Source organism: Trachurus japonicus, chromosome 9 (genome assembly GCF_045865225.1).
Source record: "Trachurus japonicus isolate A0001 chromosome 9, Traja_1.0".
In the NCBI taxonomy this organism is placed as follows: domain Eukaryota; kingdom Metazoa; phylum Chordata; class Actinopteri; order Carangiformes; family Carangidae; genus Trachurus; species Trachurus japonicus.
This window is the reverse complement of record NC_140915.1, coordinates 28,314,820-28,335,080: the sequence shown is the minus strand read 5'-3', so window position 1 is coordinate 28,335,080 and position 20,261 is coordinate 28,314,820. Positions and strand designations below refer to the sequence as shown.

The 20,261-nt window shown below is 39.9% G+C and overlaps 3 protein-coding genes across 4 annotated transcripts in view; 2 read left to right on the top strand and 1 right to left on the bottom strand.

Moving 5' to 3' along the window:
* Nucleotides 1-3,044: 3,044 nt before the first annotated feature.
* hspb11 (heat shock protein, alpha-crystallin-related, b11) lies at nt 3,045-6,211 on the bottom strand. Its single transcript, XM_085787128.1, has 5 exons — nt 5,940-6,211; nt 5,694-5,800; nt 3,399-3,467; nt 3,266-3,309; nt 3,045-3,179 (listed from the first exon to the last, which is right to left on the bottom strand). The coding sequence occupies exons 1-5, from the start codon at nt 6,029-6,031 to the stop codon at nt 3,087-3,089; spliced, it is 405 nt and encodes a 134-aa protein (XP_085643254.1). The 5' UTR covers nt 6,032-6,211; the 3' UTR covers nt 3,045-3,086.
* Nucleotides 6,198-10,970, top strand: smn1 (survival of motor neuron 1, telomeric). 2 transcript variants are annotated; one of them, XM_085787126.1, is made up of 8 exons: nt 6,198-6,350; nt 6,855-6,926; nt 7,019-7,138; nt 7,884-8,075; nt 9,439-9,618; nt 9,940-10,017; nt 10,264-10,371; nt 10,654-10,970. In XM_085787126.1, the coding sequence occupies exons 1-8, from the start codon at nt 6,303-6,305 to the stop codon at nt 10,708-10,710; spliced, it is 855 nt and encodes a 284-aa protein (XP_085643252.1). In that variant the 5' UTR covers nt 6,198-6,302; the 3' UTR covers nt 10,711-10,970. The 2 variants fall into 2 exon arrangements, with proteins under 2 accessions (XP_085643252.1, XP_085643253.1); XM_085787127.1 differs by having other exon boundaries at nt 9,439-9,629; nt 9,954-10,017.
* A 5,125-nt stretch (nt 10,971-16,095) lies between these two features.
* The window catches only part of rtkna (rhotekin a), a 53,894-nt gene continuing 49,728 nt past the window's right edge, over nt 16,096-20,261 (top strand). Inside the window, exon 1 of the mRNA XM_085787122.1 lies at nt 16,096-16,550. Coding sequence (XP_085643248.1) covers nt 16,440-16,550 — 111 coding nt within the window. The 5' untranslated portion in view covers nt 16,096-16,439. The remainder of the gene's footprint in view (nt 16,551-20,261) is intronic.

Here is a 20,261-nt window from a genome sequence, read left to right as displayed (position 1 = left end):
AAGTATCAGCTTCGGTCATTTGGCTCTACAATTTTAGAGCTATTCCACTTCCCACATAGGCAAACTAGTGTGTGAGGCAGAAGTTTAACTACTACACCCACTCAATACTCAGGGGCTCGTGTAGACTACCAGGCCGAAGCATACACACACAGCTCTGGTCAGGAATGTGTGGCAATCTCTGTAATGAGGCTGCTTGAGAATGCTCAGCTACCTGCCATTACACTGCATGACCATGGCAGGTCAGGAGAGATTTGGAGTCGGACAGACTGAGTGGAACTCTAAGGTGAGGTACTGAACTCAAGTATCTGATAAGTGTTTTACAGCCCTTACTCTGGGCCTGAGCACAGAAAATAGATGAAAAAGGGAAGAAGCAGAGGGATGGTTGGTAACGCAGCAATGTTACTGGTGAAAAAATCTTGGAATTCAATTCACACAACGAACTTAAAGTAACTTGCAGAGTTTGAGCAAAAAAAAAACTCAGTAAATGAGTCTGTATGCTGAGATTTGGAATAAGTACCAAAAAACAAGCAAGGGTGAAAACATAGAGGTGCTTTGAAAAGCAGAAAATATTTGTCATTTGTGCATCACTGCTCCCTCAAACACTTTTGCTGTTTTCTGGGGGAAAAAATTGAATTTCACATTCATCTCAGCAGACACAATCATTCATGGGGATTCTTTTTGCCAAAAGAAGACAAAGACAAAAGCAGGTGAATGTGTTAAAATGTCACCAAATGTTTGTTTCTTCTCATTACTCAAGTTGTCATTGAATGCACCTCACATTGAAAGGTACTGTATATGGGTGAATACTTGACTTACTTGATTAAATAAACAAGAGAGGTATTGGATTAAAGGTATTAGTAAAAAAGCAATTTCAGAATCTTGTTACTATTTAAAACACAGCTTCACATACGTTTGCTGCATGGGACTTCGGACTAAACACGAAAATAAACGAATGTTGTTGTATATTCAAAGCTGTCTTCAACTGCACTCTTTGTCAGTCCCTCATTATGATTCTCAATTCCTCTCGGGCTAAAATAATAATGAGAAGATTGTTTTCTTCTCTCGTCTAATCATCTAATTTCAGCCCATTGATAGTGTTTCCTTCCTCACACAGCAGCTCCTTCCAGCTCAGCTTCTGTCATAACTAAGCTGATTGGACGAAATCAAAACTGAAATCAAATTAAGGCCCATTGTCAGTGCGTGTGGCTCTGTCACTGACATAAAAGGACGACCACACGGAAGAGATAACAAGAAATTCAAAGCCATTGGTTTGACATGAAAGAAAATAACAGAGCTGGGTGGGTGGGGGGATTTCTTCCCCAGAATAACCATATAGGAGACATCACCTACACTTATACAACAGGCATATAATAAACAGGAATCCTTGCTGCTATATTTTCCTCTGCTTTATGTAATAATTATACCACCATTTCTAATGTGCTTTTAAGAGTTGAAAGAAATTTTATTAAACTTGCTTCCATTTATCTTTTTCAATTGCCAATTAAGGCATGTGGTAGCAGCAAGGATTTCTGGAAAGGTTATGATATACCATCTCTTTTTATGTGCTCAGCTGAACATACAGCATTGTGGTCTAGCAGATGTCTCAGTGTGATTGGACAGCAGTTAGGCAGCCATAAGACGACACTGGGTGATAATTTAGCCCTGCCCTGCAGTGACATGATAATAATGCACTCATATCCTGCTGTGATTCCCCTGATCGGCTGACAGTCAAGCACAAAAGGGCCTGAATTCATTAGTAATGGGGAGGCGCATTTGCAAACCGCGTGTTCACCATACAAGAGGGATCTCTGCTTACATATTAATAGCAAACAAATGTAATAAATTCAGAAGTTGTTCTATGATAGCAATAAATGATTGTTCTCCTATGAAATGGGAGCATGCACACTGCATGACTCGACCCTCACCTCTAACATTATAATACATATTCCTACTGATAAATAATAGATGAGTCAATAACAGTCTATCAGTTTCTACCTTGCCCTCATTCCTCATTACACACGCACATACTCAAATGTGCTATATCCTAGCCATACCCCTAAGCAATTAGTTGCTCTAAAATATCAAGGGACTAGTTATTCAGGCATGTACTTCATATTTTTATTGGTTTATTCAGAATCTTGCATGCAGACCAAGCTACAGCAAACACAGCCTCAGCAAATCCCCAAGCTCCTCCACAGTCAGCAAAGTAATTGGGGAGGGAGTCCCAAAGGGTCCTCGCACACTGCTGAACCCTTTTCTACCGACAAGTTGAAATGGCAGTGAAGGTAGACAGGAGTCGGTGCTTGTGCGTTGAGTGCGTGTGTGTGGAGGATGCAAGTACAGGAGGTTGCTTGAGCACATTGTGTGAAAAGGGCCACAGTCTTTATAAGCTCTCCGGTTGGCTTGGAAACCATCTGGTTTCCCAACCCCCCAGCTGCTTTTGCCCATGGTTCCCCAATTCTATGGGGATGTCAGATTCTGCTCATGGGGGTGGAGGTGGGAGGGAGGCTGCAATGATGCCAATTTAAGCCCCCACTGCTCAAAATTAGTTAATTAACTCTATCTCTCACACAGAGAGAAACTTTCTTTGTAAGTAACTCTGCCATTCATCACAATCCAACTCTTTTATTCTGAAGCTTTGCCAACTATCAGCTTGTGAAATTAGCAGGAACAAGTAGAATGTGGGATAAAAGGCCCCATAAGTGAATCCATAACATTAAATAAGCATAAACAGAAAATGGGTTGAAAGAAATTTCTGAATTAAGAGCAAGATTTATGCTTTGTCTGCAATTCCAACTTCACTGATAAGAAGAATACAATAAAATGAATGTTGTTTAGACATACTTTGTACCTCACATATTTATATTATCAATGTGCCTTACATATTTATGGAATATTGCTACACTACCGCTACCTGCCATGAGGGAGTCAGTGTCACGGTATCAGTCTGTACGTCCCTTATCAAAACAGTCTGAGCATCCAGAGACATCTACTCATATTTACATAAATTACATAATGACAAAAAGTGTATATGTGTATGTATGTAAAAATAATTAACCAATTTTAATTCACAATAATCAAGTGTGTCAGTTTTGTACATTGACCCGGTGCACTGAAACAAAGTGATCATAACCTGTGGTGATGATAAAACGAAGGTGGGTGGCACTACATCCATTTAGCTGAAAGAGAAAATGAAGACAGTTATTTATTTTACCTGTTGATTCTATTAACTAATATTTTACCTGAAGTTTTCATTTGAACTTACCGATATAAAGTTTGACTGAAGATGTCCCTCTGTTTGTTCAAACTCTGTAAATGAATATAAATTCAGGTTGTTAATCCCGTATGCAATCATTCAAACCAAAAATGAAAATAGATGCACATTATGTCCCCCTTACCTTTCTCTGTCACTGACTCAAACTGACGAGCGTTTTGCGATGTGTTCTTTTCTATCTTAAGAAGTTTAACTGCAAAAGAAAAAGAAATGTGTCCATAAAGATATTCATAAAATAGAATCACATACTGAAACTAAACAAACTAGCATATTGGTAAAAATTTTCTTTGAACCTTTTTTCTTTTCTTATAATCTCAGTTTTTGTGAGATCTGGTTAGATGTGTCAAAAGTGTCTTAGTCCACTACTTTGGTCAACAACTGTTCGATACATGTATTCAAGCCAGCTTCAGAATCACTTGTGAACACTTTGGTGCTCCCCTACTTTTTCATGATCACCAAAAATTACCAAAATGTATGCGTTTCACATCACCCCTATTGTCCTCTATGATTTTTGTAAATTAGCTGAGCATGCCAACATGCTGATGGTGAAGATGGTATAAACATCTGCTTCACATCAGCATGTTGGCATTGGCATAGACATTGCGGCCCCTTGCTGCATGTCATCCCCTCTCTCTCGCTTGATTTCCTGTCTCTCACAATAAAGGCATTAAAAAAGCCCAAGATATAAAATAGATAGATAGAAAAAACTTCTTTAGATCCAATAACCTGTATCAATACAGCCTGATGCCTGAGGGTTCTCTGGTGTGCAAACAGACAAGGGAACACTCTGTCGTCTTTATTGTTCACATTGATCGAGGTCATCGGGACTAATCCCAACATAAATGGGATCACAGTGGATGAAGAAACCGTGTTATTGCTATATTCCTGGATGATGTTCTTCTGTATCTAAGGAATCCTGAAAAATTAATTTTGGCAGTTCTGAGGGCTATGGCCTCATTCAGTGCTCTGTCGGTTTATGAAATTAAACTACGAGAATCCTTGCTTTGCACTCCAATATTCCCCCGAATATGCCCATGCAGTCTTCTCCTCATGTATCAGAGACGGGTCTCTAACACTTAGGTATGTTCATCACTCCTGATTTAAATCATTGTGGACCCTTGTGCCAACTTCCTGCTGTGGGAGAATCATTGTTATAAAAACGAATATCATTGCCAATTAAATTATTCATTTCAAAATCTCCCATCTAATCACCACAGCATTTTTCATCATCAGTCATTATATTTGGAATAACAAACATCATTGTGAGGATCTCTTATGTGCTAAGCCAAAGGATGGGAGATTTATCTGAGCCCAGTCTACCACTCTGTTGATCAGCTCAACTTGATGCTCAAAATGATGGCAAATTAGTTTATAGTACCGTAGTTTAATTCGCCTAACAACAGTATTGTTATTTATAACACACTACTGGTTTGGAGGGATTTTAAGAAATGTTTAAATATTCCCTCTGTTATTTGAATCCCGACTTTTCCAGAACATATGAGCAGTGCTGGTTTAATGGAGTGGGTTTCCAGGGACCTGTGAAATTTTACAGGCATGTTGATCTCTGATTCTTAGACTGATCAAGTCTTTGATCAAATTAGAGCTAATTTAAATATTCCTCTTAAAGGTTTTTTCCATTTCTTCAAAACTTAAGTTTAGAGAGTCTCTTTGAAGGAAGAGCAGAATCCACTCGAGATTGTAGGAATTGGAAAATGCCATGGTCTTGGCAAATCTCTCAAAGGAATAATTTCAGAGATTTATGCTCCGCTGTTGTACTCTGATATCTCATCTTATTATTCCCTGAGGCTGTTGTGAGAGCGTGATCTGGAGGTAACATGGAGCTCTGCAATGGCACTTTTTCCAAATCTATTTCACTTTCTACACACAAACAAAACTTTAAAATTTTCTATATAGACTTATTTCACAGCTATTCACCTTGAGACATTGTTCACCAACAGCTCAAAGCGCTGCTATGAATGTACAATGCAGAAAAGTGCATTGTTTGTTTTGGTCATATATTGGCACTCACTCCTTTCTGTGATCCAGGATGCTACTATTTATCAATATCTAGTATCTTCTTCATTTAACTAATAGACATCAAATCCCTCTACATAATTATCTTATTTCTATGGGTATCCCACTGGAGAAACTAGTCATTCCTGAATAGCCTACTGATATCAATCATTAATTGAAAATGTTAACTATGTTAACGAGGAGAGACTTAATATATGCTGCAAACTGGATTACCGCATATCAAAAATAAATAGTTTGTTGACTAGTTTCTTCTAATTTATGCTAGTGACCTTGTTTGCGTTTGCAGTTTGTCATGGAGGACTTCAACACATAAAACAGCATTTCTTTACTTGATTTCTCAACTTATTAAACGGCAACATATGTGATACTATCACAGCCTACACACCATTGTAGCTGTCCACTGTCACCGCAGAGATATTCGTGGAGTCAGCAAAGCGGATGATAAACTCCTGAGGAAACATCCCGGTCGACATCCAGAAAGTTTTAGTGTTTCTAGGTGAAAAGGACAAACACACATCAAATATTGTCATTGATTGGTTCATAGGTTAGGCAGAGTTAACGAAGCCAACTTTTGTCTTCAACTTTCAGTGTGGCAACCAACACAGGTTTGGTCAGAAGAAGCAGCACTCACCCGTCGATGATGTTTTCTGGGGGGTGATTCTCATCGCTGGACGCAGCGACAACAACTTTTGCTCCCAAAGAAGTCAGAGAGGAATCGATCATTGTCCGCGGGTCACGCAGCGACACTATTAGTTACCTCCGGTGCTGCCTGGTCGGTGGAAATAACAATATATCTCGACTATACTGCACAACAACCTGTTTTGTTTACGGTTCTCGGAGAAGTGTGGACAACTAGCTACAGTCGTTGCCTAGCCAACCACAGCGTCGCAATATATATACGTCACCGCCGTACAAATGTAGTACGTCACTGATTCAGACGCACGTCGGTCGTTACTTGTTTAGCTATTAGCACTCGAAATCTGCGCATCTTCACATGGCGAATGGATGCAAAGACGTGTTGTTTGCCCGCGGAGCTGGACAGGTTGGTTACGTTACACCAGTGAACTTCAGGCGACAGCATTTGTGTAGTTTTTCAAGGCGCTTTAGGGTTGGTGGAGATGGGGAGCTAGAAGGCTAAGCTACAAGCCTTCGCTGAGTTGGGCTAAATTGGGAAACAAAGAGAATATGAACAGAAAGGGTGAAGTTAGAGACCCTCGGTGTATCTGATGCCATTAGTCGAGGTAACATCTTCCTGTTATACAACATCTTGGCTTAACAACACTAATTAGCTAGGTCAGCTGCACAAAGCTATAGCACTCTGACTCCTGTAGCATCCTTTACACTGCAGGAAATGCAAAGGTGAGCATGTCAGGTCAGATGCCTGCAAACATGTGGTGCACTGAGAAACAGGTCGAGAGCATCGAGTCATCCACATAATTCCCACAACCTTTAACGTTTTATCGGTCTTGTTTTTCCATAAATAAAGACTAATAAGGAATGGCTTTAACCCTGGTCACTAAATTGGATCTACTGTTTTCTTTTTCAGAGTGATGATTCCGACATATGGGATGACACAGCACTGATAAAAGCTTATGACAAGGCAGTTGCATCTTTCAAGGTAAAATGAGTGCTTGTCACTGTATAGGTGTGTAAATGCTCATGTTATGTCTTCCACTCATGGCGTGCTGCTGATGCTGCTTTGTTTGACAGACTGCTCTCAAAGGTGAAGAAGAGCCACAAGCCTCAAAGAAAAACCAACCAGGAAAGAAACGCAAAAACAACAAAAAGAACCAGAGCAGGAAAAGAACAAATGCACCGCCAGATAAAGTGGTTTGTAACTGAAACTCAAAAATTCTGATTAATATACAAGTACTGTGTGACAAAAAAATTAGACATATTTTGGGGGGGAAATGTGTAAAAAAAAATAAGATTAAAAAAAAACCCACATAAAATACCATATAAAGGTGAAAAGAAATTATAATGTTTGTAATTTAATGTTGTGCTACCATCTGAGAGGTAGATAGCTTTTATTGTCCCATATGGAAATTTGTTCTCAACAGCTGTCATGACATATATTTGTATTAATTTATTTGGTTATTTATAATAATAATTATTTCTTAGTTGCCCTTTATATTTTCTTCCCCTATTTATTGTTTCATTTGTTCCTCATCATATTTCCAAATTCATTTTCTTATTTTTTTCTACTGCTGTATTCCTTTTTTTTATAGTACTCCATTCTGTGTATATTCGTATGTGTATGTATGTGTGTATATATATATATATATATATATATATATATATATATATATATATCTATATATACATATATATATATATTTGTGTGTGTGTGTGTGTATATATATATATATATATATATAGTTTCAGGGTTTCGTCATTTTCTGATCAGTTTTTCAGTGATTATGTATACATTGGCATCATAGATTTTAGACAGTTTTAGTCTTTGTGTGTTGGAACTGGTTAATCCACTCTTGTAATTCTGAATTTAGTTCACTTCAGATCAGGAGCCAGGCCGCACTGTATCGTTGCACTAACATTTACACTTTGTGTGTCACAGTGGCAGGTTGGGGACTCATGTTGTGCTTACTGGTCAGAGGATGGCCAGCTCTATACAGCCACCATCTCCTCCATAGATGAGGAGAGGGGCATGTGTGTAGTTGTTTATACAGACTACGGCAATCAGGAGGAGCAGAACCTTGAAGACCTGCTTTCAGAGTTTTCTGAGGCTGATGAGGAAACAAATGTAAAGGTAAAGCTGCACAGTTTATTAGTGAATTTGTTGTTTTTTTACACTCTTACTAGTTAAAGGTGATGTACATTTAATCTCTTCAGTCCATTTTAATATAAATACCTGGAATGCAATGAACTTCACAAAATGATTTCTATTTCACAACCAGTTCTAGGATGAAGCTGTAATTAGCATATCACTTGCACCTTACTCCATAGTGACCACTGGACCCTGCACTCAGGCGTTAATGTCGGGACCATGTGGGACCATGCGGCTCTTTGCAGCAGTAAACTGCTATACCTGCAGTGCAAGAATGATTGCTACCTTAGAATTATTATTAAGTCCTTCATCTCACCATCCATCCGACTCTTTAACAGCAGCCTATCAGAATATAGCACTGTTCTTTCACTGTCACTTCTAAGAATTTCAAATCGCTTTTTTAAAATTATTATTTTAAATTTTTTTTTTATTTGTAATATTCATTCTAAAATGATGTAATATTCTCTACCTGCTGCAGTATTATATTTTTATTTAATACAAGTACTTTTCCTATTTAAAGGGATAGTTCACCCAAAATTGAAATTTCACTCATTATCTACTCACCCTCATGTCGACTAAGGGCTGGGAGAAGTTTCAGAGTTATCCGTGGCTTCTCTGAGTTACGGGGGGTCTCGGCATAGCAGTGCATGTCCATATAACGGTTGCAAATGGATACCAACTGTCTTCGTAACAAAAAGACACACCAAAAAACATCCAAATACCTCCATGCTGCTCGTATGTAATGTCCGTCTTGTATTGAAGCCCCGAAATGCGAAATTGTCCCGAAAAAAATTAAATAAGTCTATTTTTCAAGCTTGTTTGTAGCGGAAGCTCCTCTTCCCGGTTCGTCAAATTTGGACGAACCAGGGTCTGTCCTCTTCCCAGTTCGTCCAAATTTGACGAACCGGGAGCTTCGAGAAGCTTCCGCTACAAAACAAGCTTGAAATATAGACTTATTTAAATTTTTTTGGGACAATTTCGCATTTCGGGGCTTCAATACAAGACGGACATTACATACGAGCAGCATGGAGGTATTTGGATGTTTTTTGGTGTGTCTTTTTGTTACGGAGACAGTTGGTATCCATTTGCAACCGTTATATGGACATGCACTGCTATGCCGAGACCCCCCGTAACTCAGAGAAGCCACAGATAACTCTGAAACTTCTCCCAGCCCTTAGTCGACATGAGGGTGAGTAGATAATGAGTGAAATTTCAATTTTGGGTGAACTATCCCTTTAAGTCTTATTTAAGTGTTGTACAAAAGTGACCAGAGAAAATTTATGCCAAGATATCAAAAAAAGAAAATGGCAACACAAGGCTGATTCAATTTGTCTCTGCAATTAAGGTGAAAGAGGCAGAATCGTCAACAGAGGAGAGTGACAGGTCGACCACACCAAACCAACACAAACAACAGCCACACAGTAAAGGTCAAAAGTCCAAGGCTCACAAAGACCATCCTCCTATGTGGGCTCCTGGTTTCCCCGGGTTTCCTCCCGGCCCACCTCCCATGCATGCCTTCAGACAGGTAAGAGGAAAGTCTTTATATCTTTTTCTTTTATTATTCAGCGAATACAAAATAAAATTGAGATTGACTGTTTTCATAAATTACGGCTTGGAATTAAAGTGCAGAGTTCAGTCCAATTAGTGCTAATGTAATGGTAAAATAAAATGTAAACAATAAAATGGAATATAAAGAACAACATCTCAGAGTTGACATTTACCATTGGTGAAGATTTGTTGAGACTGAACTTTAAATAGAGGTTTTGGAAGCTGTGTAACTATTGTAAATTTTAAATTCTGACATCAGTGTTTGTTTTTTCGATTTTTTTCCTTTTGTGCACTCTAGCCAAGGGGAAGCAGGCGATCTGATGATCATGGGCCTGTTCCTCCTTCGTGGCCTCCCATGATGCCTTTTGGTCCTCCAGTGAGTTGGAAATGTGCCTTACTTAGTATACACTATTAATTGCAAATGCAAAAGCCATATTGGATGCTGATTTATCTGAGCACTGGGCTCTGCAGTCCAAATGTATAGAGGCAGCATTTGCCCATCCAGCTGGTAAATTGATAAACAAACTGTCTATGTAGCACGTTAAGTGATTGACAAGTATCATCAGACCCGAGCATCTACAGTCTGATCACACTCCCTCTGCTGTTGATGTCTCTGCCTCAGATGATCCCTCCACCTCCACCGATGAGCCCTGACATGGTGGATGACGAGGCCTTGGGCAGTGTGCTCATCTCCTGGTACATGAGTGGATATCACACAGGATACTACCTGGTATGTGCATGGAGTTTAACTGGCTTATTACAGGCTATGAAAAGGGATTTACACCTTTTACTTACAGGCTCAGTCTCTTAGATTTTGTAGAGAAGAGAAGTAGGCGTATGCGGTCATTTGGGTACTTTTTGCCTTTATGGTGAAATTGATTTTGTTATGTTCTTAGCCAGAAGACCATTTTAAGAAATGCACACATGTTCATTATAGGAAGAAGTCCTTGATTTTTAAAAGCAGAGCTCCATTAACATCACATTCCTTTTGTTGTTGTTTTTTTTATGACAGGGTTTGAAACAAGGTCGCAAAGAAGCTGCCAGCTGGACAAAACTGCATCACAAATGAAATGATCAACTTAAGATGTCATCCTCGTTTAAGAAGGAAATTAATTGTGTATTAAGTGTGTACATGCTGTGAACAGAGCATTCATCTGAGTTCAAGGAAAACACTTTTGTATTCTTTGTAAATAGATTAAATAAAGGATTAAATAAAGGCTATCAGAGCACCCTTGGTAACGGGCTTGATATTGTTTTTTTTTATTATACTGTGCAGTGTATTTCACTTCTGAGACACAATGATGTAAAATAAAAACATATTAATCAGTAGGTGCTTGTAATTACAGGCACTATTTTCACTCATTATGAACACATTTTTCAAATTTATTTAGGTAATTAGCAAAAGAGGGTGTGTTGTGTGTTTGCATTAGAGCATTTATAGAAATGTGTGCCTGACAGACTTAATAATTGTATTCTTGTAATGGCAAGTATTGTCCAGTAGAAGTCAGACTAGTATAATGTATTCACATTATAGGAGAACGTGTCATGAATACATCATAGCATGGTGTTTAAACCTCTACAGAGGATCAACCTCCACTTCTAATAGTGGTAGCTGTATACCTGTTTCTCTTGCCATTCCAAGGATCTGATTGCAAGCCAGACTTGACTCCTGCTTCAGTCTCCCAGGAGCTTTCCACACAGTTAATTTGAAGTCTCATTCCAGTATATGCCTTGCATTCTAGCATTCTGGCTCCCTGAAGTGTTTCCTCGTCCACCACCCAATATTGGATCGCATCTATCATAATGTTTTTCAACTCACATCAGATGGGTGCACATTTCAGGGTGATAGCAGGCAAGGTTTAAGCCGCAGACAGCATGACGGATTGGGCCGGTTGTGCAGATAAAGACTGATTCTTGAGACACCGAGATCATATTAAGATCATTCAAAGCCATTTTGTCCTCATGTCTTTTACGCTAAAACAAACTCAACCTTGCAAATCTAACGTGTGTCTGAGAAAACAGACAGCTATTTATATTTCATTACTTTATTGATATACCATACAATGATAACGCTGGGTCTGTTCACCTGCTGAGCTGTTCTGAAATCTGATGCTGGAATGTTTCAGGTTTAATAATGTAAGAACAACAGTGCAATGATTGCAGTTTCAGTATGCAAGTTTAAATTTAGACTATAGAAAACCACATGTAATTACAGTTGGATTGGAACAACCACAATCTTTCTGCTGAGCCTGTAGCACTTCCACTCCATGAAAAGAAAGTCAGTTTCTGTACATTTTCTGTAGTGATTTACTGCTTGCTTACATACACCCACGCTTCTCGTTCTAAACTAGTGGGCAATTGATCATACGCTATATGTGTGTGTGTGGGTATGAAAGAGGGAAACAAAATAGGGTTTTGTGGTGGGATTGTAACAGCATGATTGTGTCCTGTTTTTTGTACCATGTGATCTTCCTCCAGCTGCTCCATAGCTATTGCTCTCTGAGTGAAGAGCGGTCCTTTTGTTTGTGTATTGACTGTGGTCGGCATTTTATAGCCCACTGCGTCAGTGTTGACTGCTATATTTGATTCTCACTGTAGCAGTCACTTTCCTTTTGTTCCCTGTTTTGTGTGCATGGTTTTTGGGCAAAGGAGAGAAAACAGGAGAGAAATTAGGGATGGTAACAGGAGTGCCTGTAGTTGGTAGGCTGTACAAATAGAATATGCACTATAAATGAGGGGTGATAAACCAGACCTATCTTTTGCACACACATGGGTTGAAAATCTGCCACAGCAAAAGCCTGCACATAAGCCCATTGCTTGCCTGACTGTGGCAAACTGAGCTGCCCAAAGGGCTTGATGGAGCCCAGCAAGGAGTTAAAGAGGGGTCAGACCTAGCTTGGGAAAGCACTGCTCCCCTCTGTGACTGTCTACCCCCTACTGACCAGGGCAGCATGAGGCATGTAAACATAATCTGCATTTCACATAGTCCCTTCTAGGAAACAGACAGACATCCAAGTGAGATCACATTGCTGCGTGAGTTACAGCGCCTTCAGCTATTTACCCAAGCTCCCAACATCAACAAACACACTGCCTTTAAATAAGAGACTTGGGGGAGATTAAAGAAACAGGGGCTGCACAAGCCCCTTTCCCTTTTTCCATAGAGACTGAGCACCAAACACTCGCTGCAGAACTAAAGTCGTCATTATATTTTTAAGATTGTGGTGCAAACACCACAAGCCCCAACTGAGAGGAGTAAGTGTTGTTTCAGACAGGAAAACTTCTGAGGATAAATGGTGAGAGTTTGGTTTGTGTCCAATCACTGGATTAAAGTGTATGTGAGCCTCTGTTTACAGAAGGGATGGTACACCAAACTGTTGAGTAATCTGAATGAAACATAGTGTGGGAAATAATACGGCACTATTTATATCTTTTTCTGAAACAAGAGACTGCAAACAGATCCTAAATTTAGGTTTTATGATTGGCAGACAAACAGACTGCAGAATCTGTTGCTGCATCAGTCAAAAAAAAAATGAACAAAACATCTTCATGGTCACATAACGATACTGTGGTGCCAGATAGTGTTAAATGCCTATCCAAAATTAATCAACTCTGTTATGTTGTAGCCTAGTAGCTCACAGTTACACTGCACCAGTTTCCAGCCTTGACTCATGAAAGGTTTTTAACTTATTAAAGGCTTTCAGGTTTTTCTCTTGGATGACTCATGCTTTATTTGGATGATATCGAGTGATACAGGAGATCAGGGTTGCAGTCACAAAGTGCGTAAAAAATAAATCATTCTAGTTTTGTTAAACACTGGCTTTCTTGCCAAAAAAATAGGTCTTGTAGTACAAATACTGAGCTGCTCGAGGTATCACGTACAAGTGCATGAGAGGAGAGTTTTGACACTACAATAATTTGGGCAAAATTAACATTATCAAGTATCAGTCGGCAGTGGTGGAAAGTAATTTAGTGTATTTACTCACTGTGCAAACTTGTGGTAGATGTATTCTATTTGATGCTGCTATTTTTTAGCCCATGTTTATTTGATAACTTATAAGTTATTTGGTAACTTTAGTTGCTTAGCTTAGATTCTGACTGTGATACAATGCAATAAAATATATGATTTAATAATTAATCCTTAATGGATTACTTTAGGTCATAGTAAGATATATTATTGAACAGGATATTAATTAGCTAAAATTGACCTTAACAAGCAGCAATATTAAAGTTATGCACACAGGAGAACATAAATAATTCTGATATACGAATATATTATACTTTATGAAGAAATGAGTCATTTTGCACATCTAAGTTTAGTGTAATTTACATGTGGATATTAAATTATATTTTGATGAATATAGTTGCATGTTTTACTTCAGTAAAATTTTGAAAGCTTGACACATACGTTGGGTGTGTCTCTACAGTGGTATTGCTATTTTATTTGAGTTCATGTGTGTTCAGGCACATCTGGTATATCAGCATCTCATACTTTAGGCCTAAATTTAATAGACTGAACAGCATAACAGTTAATGTATTATCTGTATACCATGTGCTTTAATGGGCCTAAATTGAGTAGTGTTGTGATTTCACTTTGCGTCATAAGACTGCGACTCCCCAGCTGACATACAGTGCCTTGCAAAAGTATTTATACCGCTTGAACTTTTCCACATTTTGTCACGTTACAACCACAAACTTAAATGTATTTTATTGGGATTTTGCATGATAGACCAACACAAAGTAGCACATAATTGTGAAGTGGAAGGGAAATGATAAATGGTGTTGAAGATTTTTTTTTACAAATAAAAATCTGTATGTAATGTATTCAGTCCCCTGAGTCAGGGGGTTCACCTTCCAGCAGGACAACCACTCTAAACATAAAGCCAGATCTACAATGGAAAGATTTAGAACAAAGCATATCCATGTGTTAGAATGGCCCAGTCAAAGTCCAGACCTAAATCCTAGAATCTGTAGCAAGACTTGAAAACGGCTGTTCACAGACGCTCTCCATTCAATCTGACTTGCCTGGAGCTATTCTGCAAAGAAGGGGCAAAAATGTCAGTCTGTAGATGTAAAAAGCTGGTATAGACACACCCCAAAAGACTTGGAGCTGTAACTGCAGCGAAAAGTGAGCCAACAATGTATTCAGCCCCCCTGACGCAAATGCGGGGGGGCTGAATGCACGCCACACGTTTCAGATTTTTATTTGTAAAAAATTTTCACAACATGTATCATTTTCCTTGCACTTCACAATTATACACCACTTTGTGTTGGTCTATCATGCAAAATCCCAGTACATTACATTCAAGTTTGTGGTTGTAATGTGACAAAATGGGTATGAATACTTTTGCAAGGCACTGTATATATCACTGTCTCCATGGTTGCAACCTCTGCCTTGGTGAGACTGATCTCAGTGACCCCCTGACCTTTAAGAATTCCACTCACAGCAGGTCCAGTAAAGTCCTGGTGCCGCTACAGAGTGTGATTCACATTCCTGCTGGATCTTTGTGCTCCGGTGCAGATGCTCGTAAATGAAATGGTATACCATGCAAGCAAAGCCAGTGCCCCCCACTTTACTGCCTCCTAAGTAGGCTACATTATTGGCATTATTAAATAGTAGCCTACCCAAAGGGTAGCAAAAAAGAATTACATAAGACACATTGCACACTTAATCGTATGGCCCTCTCAAGTCAAGGAGCTATTTTAATGTGGTATCTGTTTTGTGCATGGGACTCTAGAAACCATGTGCTATAACTTCATTAACCCATGAATCCATACTTAAAGGCACATTGGCAGGTCAGACATCACTTAAACCACACTAGTGAAGACCTCAACCTTTGCAGCTGGATCAAACAAGTCAAACTGAACCCCACAGACTGCAAACTGTAAATTAGGCCTACTTTTGTGCATAAACTGTAACTCATTGAAAACACAGGCAGATCTAACTTTGATATGCAACTAATATTGTCTTACAGTCTTTTCAAATCATTTTTAAAACCCTGAAACTACTTGATTGTCTGTAAGGCCAAAACACAGAGAGTGAGGGTGGGGAAAAAAAGTGAAAAATGTTTGAAAAATTATATATAGGCCTAGCCTAAAAAATTATATTATATATATTATATAATATTATTATAACATAACCTCAAAGTATTTGGAAAACGTTGCTTTCAAATATGCTTTTGAATCATATTTTGAAAGCTGTATAGCTAATGAAAAAATACTACCAAAATACTACGGGCCTTTAAATAAATAAGGAAATGAATTTGTGTTGCTGTGGGCCTACACACATGTGGCTTTTATGCTTCATCCCTGCTGAATTACATAGACAGGCCTCAAACAGGAACTTGAGACACTGCAACAGTAGACGCCTGCAGAGTACACGCCATTCATCGCCAGTAGGGGTCTCCGGATACAGGACGGGGCAAAGTTAGGTCTTAACTGCACCACATGGGGTGTCACCGTGTCACTGTCGGACGGACAACGCGAAGTGTTTGGAAAAGTGAAAAAGTCCGCTGTGAAGACAGACTGCCTCGGTGTCTCTCTCTGTGTGTATGTTTTCCTGCTGGCGGACTGCTGGTTTCAGTCTCAGCTCCTACATCAGAGGGAAGCGTCAGTGTTTGAATCGGGAGGAGGGGGGTTTGCCTAAATCTCTCGGGAGTTTTCGCCGGTGGGGCCGTTTAGTGCCACCTGGATCTACGCTCTGCAGTTTCCGAAGCAGTTTTCCTGCCTTTGCGCTCACTTTAAGTTCAGTTAACACACTCTACACGGGACTGTGTGTGAAGTTGCAGGAAAGCAGAGACGATGTTTTGCCGAAATCAAACAGCGAGAGCCACCGTTGCCCGCGGCTCTGCCCTTGAAATGGAGATACGGCGAGGGAAGTTCAGAAAGAGCGTTTTCCTGGACACATCACAGGTAGACTCGGATTGTCCGCTGCTTATCATCACCGTCTACACACACAGTCTGACACACAGACACACACACACGCACACATCATGTGGGGATTCTCTGTTTACAACTTTGACTGATCTCTCCCTCCACAAACTAACTTAATGTGTTCACTTTTAATCTTGTTCTGAAGGCATCTGAGTGTGTGCCCTGGTTTGCTTTAATTAAAATGCACTAGAGAAGTGCTGCTGCATTCAGGTCCGCAAATTAAAGCTGCTAAATTGCAGCACTTCCTACCCACTTTGTATTTTAGTCGACTCTAAACAAAAAACCAATAATATAACAACAGAGGCTTCAGTGTGTTGATATTAACTTAAGCCTTAAGTTATGTTTAATGTCCCATGATGTTAATGTCCCTGGATGGTTTAGTGTTGTAGCCTATACTTTTGTTTTGATGCCTGCACTTGCAGAAGGTTATTGCTTGACATTTGTTTTTCATAATAGCTTGTTTTTAATTAAGAAAAAGTCTACACTTTTAAATTCTGTTCTCCGGAGATACCTGCTTCCCTTGGAATTCACCTTGTTCAGCTGCTTTCACTCATTCCCTTTGACTGTGTAAAGGAACGTTTCTAAACTATTCTTGTGGATTTCAACCCCCTGGCTCGCTTGTCTTTTAACTTCTTTATTTTGGTTTCAGCATGTGGACAGTCATCCCTAAGGGAGTAGTAAAGTAGGAAAAAAAAGAAAAAAAAAGACTCCATCCACCAAAAGTTGAGAACTAGGTCAAAGCTGTAGTCTGTGTATCCCTCTCAGCTGTTTATCACTGGATTAGAACTGCTAGTCTTCCTGCATGCTTTCCCTCTTCCTCTCTGCAAAGCTCCCATGTCAACATCTGCTTCATATTTGTCGGCAGCAGACAGGCTCACATGCGACCAGTCCAACCTCTAATTATTTTTACTCTCAGTCCACTTTAATACTGTTTTGATGGAAAGTCTTGCCGCTGTCTATCATCCCTTCTTTTTCTTTCTCTCTCTCTCACTCTCTCTCTCTCTCTTCCAATCACACTCACACACTCGCCTGTTACCCCTAGGGAGTATGCATATTACTGCGTATTATTTTGGTTTCCTTTTACATTGCTGGCCTTATTTAGTCTGAGACATGTTTGTGTTTTGGGGGTGTTTGTGTCTGCTAAATTAAAAGTAAACCCCACATTTGAGACGAACACAGTTTTGGAAGTTCAGACAAGTGATTTTGTTTCACCAGATCAAAGCCAGAGAGATGTGTGTGTGTCTGTCCGTGTGTGTGTGTGTGATGGAGAGACAGGGAGACTCAATTGTAAGAGGTAGTTAAGGAATGCTAATGGTGCAATATAGCAAATGGAAAAGATGGGGTATTGATTCTGTCTTTCTCCTTCCCTCTTTGAATCTCTGTTGCTTTTTCACCCCCTCTGTCTGTGTGTGTGCAGGCATCACATTGTCAGTTTATGTCTACGAGTTGTTTATAATTCATGTCACAGGAAAACATAACTAACCCAGGGGAAGTCCGGCACACTCCATCGTATCGATCTGCAGTCAGAAATACCCTGATCGGATGTCTGAGCAGAGTCAGTTCATAACTGACACATGAGCTTGTATATGCCAATAACACATAACTCTTCCTGGTGGTGCAGGAGTGTTAATGTGGTTCAGACCGTACAGAGTCTTGGGCAGAAGTGAATGAGCTCATGCGTTTTCAGGGTTATTTTCAGACAGTGTGAGTTAAAGAGTGTATATTTTGTGACAAGAGATGAGCAGTCATATTCTCTTGTGGGCAGTGTGAGCTGCTTTTTTTTTCATCTTGCATCATAATATTTTTGTTTACACATTCATGTGGCCAACGGGTTAAGGGTTTTATGTTTCTGTTCCTTTTTCTTCTATTCGGTTTAATATTTTGGTGAATAAACTGAAAAGAGATGAAAGCTTGGTTTCTGGCAAGAGATATTCTGAACCATCACGTTCATCTTTTTAATCACACTTCATGAAAATTTCTCTCCTAACTCATATTATTCTTTCCTGTTTAGTCTCTGTATTAGTTATTTATCAGGGTGAAGACTTCTAGTCCTTTCACAACAACAACAATCATTGCTTCCTTAACTCCATAATCTGCTCTCTGCTGGTTCTCATACAAGATTAATTTGTGTCTCTGCCTTTGTTGCCAATGCTAATGATCCTCTTTCAGAGACTGGGACTTTGGTCCGGCTCTGTGTGTTCGGGCTCTCTCAGTGCCACCATGAGACCAGTCTGTGGCATTTCAATGAGGCAGGCTACTTCAGCGTGAAAGCGTCCCTGTTTTCACTGTGCCAGCGGATATCACGCTTGTGCCAGCCCTTGAGCTTCTTATGTAAATGTGTGCGAGTGTGTGTGTGTAAAGGTGGTTTTGTCTGGTGTGTTTATGCAGTCAATGACATGTTATCAGAGAATGAAACACGTAATGCTCAAACAACTGATAAGAGAGGAAAAGCCTCGAATGCTTTGTTGGCCTGAACCCAAAATGACCTGTGCTTCCAACTTTCACAGTTATTTGTATGTATGTATGTGGGCAACGAAAATGCCTTAGAAGAGGGGATATGCAGATTAGATCTGTCCCTTCATGCTCCAGTTATCAAATCTAAACTCTTGCATTAGGTCAAATTCACCAGATGTACTGTATGTTGTTACCGTAAAGGGACACTTATATTTTCTAATGAATGAAATGAAATGGTAAAAATGCACTTGGAGTGAGCAGAGAGTGTGTTTGCATTGTGTAAATGTGTGTGTCTGTTATCCTGCCTGGAGGCTGGAGTCGAATTAAGCCAGAAGCATGGTTTTTTATGACTAAATGACTGCTATTATTAATCCACAGACTGCGGAAGCAGGCTTTGGGGATTTCTCTGGACTATGTGCCTAATTACGGCAATCAGTTATGTAAATAAAAGATTACAATGTTTAAAAATTGCCAGTCATACAGTTTGACGTTTAGAGATATTATATCCATGGCAAGTTATTGTTTCCATGCGAATATAATTCAAGTGTCTCTGCTTCATCAAGAAATGTCCTGACAGTCTGTCTGGCAGTGTTCTGACTCCTCATCCTCTAAGGTCTGGTGCTGAATCACTCTGCTGTGTGCGTATCACAAATTGACAGGGTAATATGGTCAGAGAGTAGAAGGAGAATGAGAAGCCGAGCAAATGATTACATGCTCATACAGGATTTGTCCAGAAATCCATTCTGCAGCCATCCTGTCCATCCTCTGCCTGCCGCTCACTGTGGGAGCAGAGAGGACATCTGCTTTCTCCATCCCTCCGCTCTTGATCCACAAGGCCACCAGTGTGCCTCTGCACTCTGCTCTGTCTCCATCCTCGCTGGCTCTGCTGTTGCACTGAAACCACCCAGGCATGCAGTGGGAGCCTGAGATAGTGCGGTTATTATTATGGAGGTGGGGAAGGAATGTCCTCGCTTTTCAATGCTCCGACTTCGCATTATGTTCAACTCAAGGATGGCCCAGGCTAGTCCGCTCCACTGTGGTTACCACCAGCTATGCAGGGCCAGGAAGTGGTAAGATGTGTGTGAGGACACACCCTTCCACCCACACTCTATCCCAGCCTAGGAGCGTATGGCAAGGTCTGGGAGTCTGCCATTTGTGTTGAGTAAAAGCTTTAAGAGCTTTGGGCTGTGGTTTGGATGGTTTTGGTGCTCTGCCCTTCTCCACCCTGTAGATCCA